Raw genomic sequence first — 8770 nt, forward strand, 5'->3', positions numbered from 1 at the left:
ATGGAGATGGTAGGAAGGGTGGGATCTGAGCACAGCTTTGTAGCACATGCCCAGTCTCTGTGGCATCATTCGTCAGGGATCTGCCAGCCTCTGCTTAAAGGTGGGTCCAGCTGAGCCACCCTTGGACCAAGCACCCCCAGCTGGGACAGGACAGCAGGGACTCATTATCCAGAGTACAGTGTGGGGATTACACATGGCCAGAAGGATCAAGGTGTGAGCCCAAAAAAGCCTTGCAGGACCTGGCTGAAGTCCTGAAGCTCTGCCCTTTGCAGACGCTGAAGGAGCCCATGTGCAGAATGCATCGTCTCCCTGTGAAGCCCAAGTCAGAGCCAGCAGGACATGTTCCCTGCTAGGGACACTGAGAGTACCCTGTGGCTCTGGCCTGTGCTTGTTATATCCAGAAGGGGTTAATGAGGGTAAAAACCCCTTTGTACCAACTTTCTAAGCAGCTGGAAGTGCTTTTCACTGTTTTTTTTTAATAGCCCTTGTAATTTCCTAGTAATGAATGTTAGTAAACTCAGAGAGTAACAAGGGTTCAGTGATGATCCAGGTGGCTTGGATCAAGAGCAGCGACAGTGAGAGGGCTCTTGGGAGCTGGAGATGACAACCCTGCGCTGCTTCATGCCACACACACCTAAAGCATCTTTCTCTTAGCTTTGAGCCCTACCGTACCATCTGGGATTTTTTTTCTTCCTCTCGGTTTACTCTCTCCTCTTCAGTAGAGGAAAAGGTGCCATCTACAGGCACAGCATCTCTTCACAGTCATAGCATCTCTTCACAGGCACAGCAGCTATGCCACAGCCCTCTGCATCTCCCCATCTCGGACTCCTGTTCCCTGTCATCATACCCCTTGCTGGGTCACCTTCCCTACAATGTGGTCTTCAAGCTGTGTGTGCAGGTTGTCCCCTGTTTGGGGTCTGGGAACACCAGAGGGCTGTGCCAGGTAGAACATGACCTCCCTCCTGGCCAAACTTTGCTGGTAACCCAGTGGAGTTGCAAGATAAAACCTCTAGGGAAGGTGACCACCATCCCCACAGCTTGGGTGGAACCAGCAAAGGGGACATGAAGTAAATTTGGTCACACAGCTGCCTCAGGGGAATCCTGGAAGGCTCCAATGCTGCTTGCCCAGAGACACAACTTCCAGCCCCATGGGTCCACCTGAGCTGCTCAGACTGATGTTGTGCTCCTCTTCTGCCCTCTCCCAGTTGCCTCTCACTTAACCAATTTTGTCTGGGTTCACACACCTATGATCCTATGATTTAGAGACATAAATCAGCAAAATGGGAAACTGCAGGAAGAAGTGCCAATAACACCTAACAAATTCTCCATGTGAGTACAGGATAGTGGGGTGACTACAGTGAGGGATTCCTGAGCAACTGAAGGGAGGGTATGTGCAAAGGAAAACAGGCTCAGCATAGCGGAATTGCACTTTGGCTGTGAAGAGCTTTTGGTGCTGTTCAAGGGTAAAAATGAGGTTGTCAGGTCTCCAAGGTGATGTGTTTAAAATGGGACCCAGGTCCTGCAGCTGGAGATCCAATGGGACAATGACATGTTGCTGTTGAAGCTCCCAAGGTTGCCCCAGCAGAGCTCTACCCATCCTCCAGTGAGGCAAGAAGGTGGCGATGCCAAAGAGCAGAGCTGATGCCAGGCAGGCACCATTGCTCCTTGTACACAGCCATGAGCCCAGAGGTGCTCCTGCTTTCCAGCCCCTTCTCGCCCTCAGCCTTCTGCTCCATATCACAAGCATTTGTCGGAGCAGCCACTTCACCCTGCACTGTCAGGTACCCCGAGCTGTGCAGCACAGAGCAAGGAGGGGCACAAGGTCTGGGGTGGAAGCTGCATTGGACGAGTCTGTGTGCCCATCCATCAGCAGGCAGGGGTGGCAGAGGGAAGGCTCTCCCAGCTTTGCCCAGCTCCAGGCACGCTGGAGTTTGCACCTAGCCAGGCTCAGCTCCTCCACTCCCCCGCACGGCGCCATAAATTAGGAGGAAAAGTTTCTCATCTTGGTTTGTTCTCGCAGTGCTGTCCAACAGAGCACAAGGCTGTCTAATCAGGAGCTACAGTCCTTCACCATCTGTTTGGAGCCTAATTACAAATGCAGAAAAATAATGTGCTTTACAATTGCACCAGTAAATGCTGTAAATGATTTAAATGCATGCATATGTTCCCTGCAGAATTCAGCATGCATCTGCGACTTCTTCTGCTCACATTAGGCACACAAATCAAGGGAAAAAATACCCCGATCTGACGAACAGCATGTCCCTAGGATGGTGATTTTTATCCCTTTTTTTTCCCCCTGCTGGAATGGCAAACAGGGCTTTTTTGTAACAATTCATCCAGCAGCGTTTTCTTTGCTTCCATTTTAAAAACTGTTTATCACTGCTGTGTAAATATAGTACAAATTACTCCATAAAACATGTGAAAGGAGAACAGCAGCCGGGCAAGCCTGCAGCTGGCTGGCAAGGGTTCAAAGCCAGGGTTTTTATTCCTCTGGAGCACCCATGGAGGGATAGGATCAGCTCGGCCCCTCTCCTAGGGACAACAGTCCTCCCTGAGCCCCTGCTGAAGATGGTGACCAAGTGGTGTTTCATGGTATCATGGAAAGGTTTGGGTTGGAAGGGAACATCTCATTCCAATCACTGCCACAGCTTCCACTAGCCCAGGTTGCTCCAAGCCCCATCCAAACCAGCTTTGGCAATGCTTTCAGGGATGGGGCAGCCACAGCTTCTCTGAGCAACCTGTGCCAGTGCCTCACTGCCCAAGGGTTTCAAGCCCTTGGCTCAAGCTTCCCCATGAAGGAGAAAAGGGGCCAAGAGCTAAAATACCTTGAAATACCTTTTCCATGGCTATGGAAGAGGTTGGAGAGCATCACCTTGTCTCTTGTGGAGTGATGGCTCTCCATACGCTGCCCATGTACCACCACCCCAGCAGCCCTCATTCCCACTATTACTCCACCAAAGGCAATCCCACTTTTGGCCTGCAGTGCATCCCACAGGGCCAAACACTGAAGGGATGAGCCCTGCCCCAAAACATATGCAATGGAGCAGCCAAGAGGCTGCAGTGCTTCTCTTTTGCCACCACCAAGGTGAAGCTGAGGGATAACAAGGTTGTCTCAGAGGTGCTTCCCACCTCCCAGAAGGTAATAGCACTGCACCAAGACTTCAGTAATGCAAACGCTGGTGTCACAGATAGAGAGGTGGTAGCATTTCTACCCTGGGGGACACTCCAGAGTGAGGACCAGCTGGACAAGGTTTTGAGGATCAGAAAGAAAGTCACTTGCAGTATTGCTCCATAATAAAAATTCCCTTTCCTCCTCCAGCACATTTGTTTGCTTTAAAGTCCCAAATCCCATGGCTTAAATGCTTCAGCTCTGAAGCAGGAGGGGTAGCTGGCACCACAGGGCCAGGAGAGAGGACAAAAACAGGTTGGGCATGGCCTCAGTTAGTCTCCTTTGAGCAGAAGCTGCAGCAGATGCATCCCCTTTCCCCTTTCATCCCTTCCCCTCCAGTTCCCTGTGCCCTCCTTCCAGATCTGCTGTTGCTCTGCCAGTTCCCATCTTTCATCTCCCCTAAGCTGGTTGGATTTAACTCCAAAGGCAGCTGGAAGAGGCAGTGTGGGGCAGCACAGCATCCCCCGTGCCGGGCTGCCAGCCCCTGTAGCGCTAGGGAACACAGGGGCTCTTCCTTCTCCAGGTCATAGTGCCAGTGGTGCTGGGCCCCAAGTGCTGGACACCATGCAGGGGGATTTGTGCCTGTCTTTGGTTCAGTTTCACATTGTGGGCTTACTCTCATGAGTTCTGCAGTGCCTGCATGGCTCATTTTACACCCACAAATGAAATGTGGCCAAGCCCTGAGGAGAGCTCGTGGTCATTCCCCTGCTGGATCAGCACCCACCTGCCTCGCTGTGAGAGGGGAAACATTTACAACCCTTCTAGGCTCTCTTAAGCAGCTGAGGGGATGGTGCTAACTAAAGAGAGAAAATCTGGCAATGCCACTTTGGGCAGGTGAGAAAGACTCATGAACCCACCTCAGGTCCAGCCCTGCTCACACCCATGGTATTCCTCTGGAACTCAGGTGTCCCAGGTCCAATATTCAGGGAGCAACTCCCTCTTGTAAGGCTCTCTGAGACTTAGAGGAAAAATGTGTGATCTCCCAGATAAGTGCCCAGAGGTAGGTTTGGACCCCTGCAGCATTTCTGCTGGCTGTCCCACATTGATGGTGGCATAGAGCAGATTTCCTGGCCTGGAAATGGGTCAATGGCTGCATTCCTTGTCAGACACATTATTCACAGAATCATGGAAAAGTTTGGGTTGGGCGGAACCTTAAAAATAATCTAGTTCCAAACCCCTACCATGGGCAGGGACACAAATTCAACCCATTGAGACAAAAGCTGTGGCTGCACTTTGGTGCATCCAAGTTACAGCATCCTTCATTCTGCCTTGCCACCACCATCCTGCTGTTCCTTACCTTGAGCTCCTGGCTATGGCCCACACTGAGCAGCAGATGTGACTTCACCCAGGCACTGTAATTACTTCCCAGCCGTTATATGCAAATTCCTATAAATCACTTGTCTCCTTTTGCAGGGGATCACCCCCAGGCTCATGGCTCAGGCTGCCTGGCAGCTTCCATCCCTGTACCATGGTGCTCCCACCAGCCGTCCCTGCTTTGTACCCACACCTGATTCTTGCCCAATTTGAACCCGCACTGCTTTTTCCTATAATTTCTCTATCACTCCTTAGCTGAATACGACCAAAACCAAAGGATAAGTCCCTCTGTCCCCTTCCCCCTGCCAATGCCATAAGCTCGCTCTACCTGCATACCATTTGGGAGTGTTCAATTGGAATCACCAGGCTCTCAAAGCAGTTCTTTCAGGGGTCCTTCCCCAGGCCCTTGTCAGTAATCTGAGTTTAAAATCTAAGCTGGGAGAGGATGACCAGAAGGAAAAATGCAAGTTAAAACTGCATGCATCAGTGCATCTGCAAGAGAAATCATTCGAGGCACCAGCAGTTGCACAGGATCAAGAATTATCTTTATTAGCAACGGTACCAGATAATTATGTTCTGCCTCAAGCGGTGTTTGGTCTGTAACACAAAGGAGAGGAGGAGCAGAGCTACAGAGCAGTGACAAAACAAGCAGAATCTCATTATTCTTTGGATCAGAGGAAAAGGTATGAGCTGGGGAGAGCAAAGCACGAGGTAGGCTCTCAAGTGGGAAGCATAAAGGCCACAAAGTGAATTTGTTTGACAACACACAGCTGGTTTGGGCTTTTTGACCAACTAGTGCATTAGTCCACTGCCCATGGAAGCGATGGGAGCACTGACCCCCATAAGCAGTATCCCTACCCTCAGCCCTTGGGTGGACTTTCCTCTGAGTCCAGGAAGTCCCTGGCCAAGTGCTGGGGGCTGAAGGTCCACGGAAGGACAGGATTAAGAGCCCACATGTGCCCAGTTGTGTGCTGGAAAGTTGCTCCAGTGAATTCTCCACTTGTGTCTGGATCTTATGTTAGAAAAGAAATCAACTGTAAATGAAAACTGTGTGTGTGATGCCAGTGGCCCAAACTGAACACTAGAAAGGATTTTTATAAAAAAGCCAACACCCACCAAGGCCACATGTCACCCCGTGGCAATAACCACCATTGGTCCTGCTGTTCTCCCAGTAAAGCCTCACACCAGCACAGCATGGGGATGGCTGCCAACCCCAAACAGCAGCTCCGCCACTACTTGGACAAGCAGAAGATGCTGAGAGCATCCCAACAGTAGAGCATGAGCTAATAACCCAGTCTCAAAGTAAGTATTTTCCACAGACAGCATCCCTGAGGCATCACTGCAGTGCCAGGCTCTGCCATTACATCCTTATCAGTTCACCTCTCCTGGACCATAAATCCAGACAATTTGAGACTATAAATACAATAATTGGATTTAGCCCAGGCTGCATTGGCATATGGGATTTAAGTGACTTTAAAAGCCAGTCCTCTTTGGGTAGGCTGTATTTTTGGGTGTCACAGTAGCACACCCCTCTGCAAACATCTGGAGACCATATGCTGCCTGTCTACATAAATTAACCAGACTGCTCCTGTGAACATCACACCAGAGCCTCTCTCATACCTCTTCCTGGCTTTCACAGACCTCTCTCAACACAGGCTAAAGACATCTTAAAAACCTCATGTTAGGACCACTCAGCACTAGGGGTCAGACAGGTAATTTGGTGTCCACAACCATCACACCACAGTCACAGGAAGAAAAATAGTCTCAGGTTGGCCACGACACACAGCCCTGGCACTAGCAGCACCATGCTGGGAGGTGGATGATCCTTCAACTCAATTTTACCTAGAAAAATTAAAGCAAGCAGGAGTCCAAGTGAAGAGGTTTCCCTTAATGTGGCTTTTTTTTGTGGAATGTTTGTATGAAATCCCTGGAAAACAGTGCCCTGATCCCTGGAGAGGCTCCTATCTCCAAGCTGTGTGAAGGTGCTCCAGGGCTGAAATCCCTTTTAGCTCAACACCACCATCATAGCTCGATGAGGGGGATACCCCCAGGACCACACAATCCCTGCAGGGCTGAGCCCCTAACAGTGAGGCAGCAAAGCCCAAGGCTCCCCAAGAGCCCTGGGCTCAGTTTAAAACCTGCATGGTGGCCCCAGAAAGCCACTCCCTGGCACTGGGGTGAGGGACAGAATCCCTGTGTGTGACCCTGGTGCTTCCCTGAGCTCCCTGGGGGGGATGAGGCTTTTTTTGGTTTGTTTGGTCCACTGAGCTGGGGAGTGACAATGTCTGACAGGACTTCCCAGGCACAGGGGATATCCCTTCCCAGAAGGGGGTCTTTCCCCTTGCATCCCCTTGGATGCAGCCACCTCCCTCTCAAGGCAGGCAGCCTCTAAGCCATGGTATGCCTGACATTTTTTTGGGAAAAAAACCCCTAAATACCTGACAGCAGCACCATAAACCGAGGGCATCCCTCCCCCCAGCTGCCTCTCTACACAAGGTGGACCACAAAAACAGCACAGGCAGACCCCACAGCCAGCCCCAGCACAAGGTAAAACGTCATCACCACCCCTGCTGCCTCGGCCAGCTCCTTTGGCACGATTTTGGGGCCGTAGACCATGACTAGTGTCCCCAGGTAGCCATTGCTTAGCCCCAGCAGTGCCGTGAAGATCACTGGGTAGAGGTCTCGGTTGAAGACCACCGTCCGGATGTGCGAGCGGGGCTGGTAGTTGCTGAGGATGAAGAGAGGGAGGAAGATGGTTCTGAGGAGGACGAGGGCAGGCAGCAGCTTGCTCTTGGGGCCAGGCACCTGGATCCAGGCCGTGATCTGCCTCCCACACCAGTCAGCAAAGTTGTACAGGAGGAAACTGGTGAGTGGTGCAAAGTATTTAGTGCTCCAAAGGCTTCCCGAGGACCTGCTGACTGACTCGATGTTGGAGGAGAGGGAAGGGAAGATAATGATGGAGATGAAGAAGATGTAGAAGAGGCAGAAGCCGAGAAGGGCAGTCTTCTGCAGGATGGGGCGGAGAGGGGGGATGGCAGCACTCTTTGTGAGGGAGGAGGGATTCGTGGTGCCTCCTGGCTCTGCCTCATCCTCTGCGGAGCTGTTGGGTGGCACAGTGGCCAGGGATGGACTCTCGTTCTGGCTGCTCAGGTAATACCTCAAGAAAGAGAAGGAGGGAGGCTCTTAGCCAAGTGTTTGCTGGGTAACACAAACTGAGACTTGGAGAGAGAGCAGGAGAGAAGCTGGTGACACACGTTTGTCCACTGGACCCACTGCATGCAGGCATTTAGGGGTCAGGAGGTTTGGGGGTTACAAACACTACTAAGACCAACTGGTCATGCACATCAGTGCAGGATGTGGCAGATACAAATGTCCTATGGGGGACCCACCTGACTGGCTGCCTCCTATTCACAGCTTTCCACTGACTTCACACATTTTGGGAGCCCTGGTGTCAGCACCCTGAGCCCCTAGGGAAGCTTGCCAGAAGCTCAGCATGTGCTGGGGTGGGTGCCCAGTTTCAGTCCGTGGTTTCAGTGGAAAGGGGAAGTGTGGCTGGTGGAAGCACAGTGAGATGCTGGAGGTGACAGGGCAGGGACCAGCACAGAGAGCATCTCATGGACCCCCCAGCAACCCTGCTCAGCATCAACAGCAGCAAACCCTCCTGAGCCATGCCTGCAGGATGCCCCGGCAGGCTGGTGCACACACCTGGAGTACTCCAGGCGGGGCAGGAGCAGGTACACCATGATGCAGATGACGATGAAGATGTCAGCGGTGAGGAAGTAGGCCAAGGCGCTGTCAGTAACATCGGCCGCGGCTGCCAGGTCTATCAGAAAAAAAAGTGCCACCCATGGCCTGACCTGTGTGTGGGAACAGAGCCAGAGCAACCAACATGGGCACAGGTGAGGGACAGAGAACAAGAGGGAAAACCCAGAACCAGCATCATCCTCTTGCTCACACCTTCTGACATGCACAACTCCCCAGGGAACGCAGCTCACCCCCTACGCCACACTAATGGTCCCCAAACCCAGCTCAGGTTGCAGCTGCACACACCACCTCATCCCCATTTCCACACCTCACTGCAACATCACAGCCCAGGAGCCATCCTGCATCTCCTTCCAAGGCAGCCACTGCACACACAAGGGTCAGGATGGGACCACCCTGCTGGGCTTGCACATCCCAAGTGCTGCACAGGAGGCCCAAGCCCTGCCCAAAGCCTAAACCTGACTTTCCACCAGCACACATATAATCACCTCTCTTCCGCACTCCCCCAGATGGGAATTCAAACCA

General features: G+C 52.1%; 1 protein-coding gene across 1 annotated transcript in view; it reads right to left on the bottom strand.

The window, feature by feature from the left end:
• Positions 1-6970: 6970 nt before the first annotated feature.
• LOC103810846 (equilibrative nucleoside transporter 3-like) overlaps positions 6971-8770 on the bottom strand; it is a gene marked incomplete at its 5' end in the record, with an annotated part of 2634 nt that continues 834 nt past the window's right edge. Inside the window, 3 exon segments of the mRNA XM_009083769.1 lie at positions 6971-7640; positions 8189-8317; positions 8319-8340. Coding sequence (XP_009082017.1) covers positions 6971-7640; positions 8189-8317; positions 8319-8340 — 821 coding nt within the window.

Source organism: Acanthisitta chloris, unplaced genomic scaffold (genome assembly GCF_000695815.1).
Source record: "Acanthisitta chloris isolate BGI_N310 unplaced genomic scaffold, ASM69581v1 scaffold41561, whole genome shotgun sequence".
Classification (NCBI taxonomy): domain Eukaryota; kingdom Metazoa; phylum Chordata; class Aves; order Passeriformes; family Acanthisittidae; genus Acanthisitta; species Acanthisitta chloris.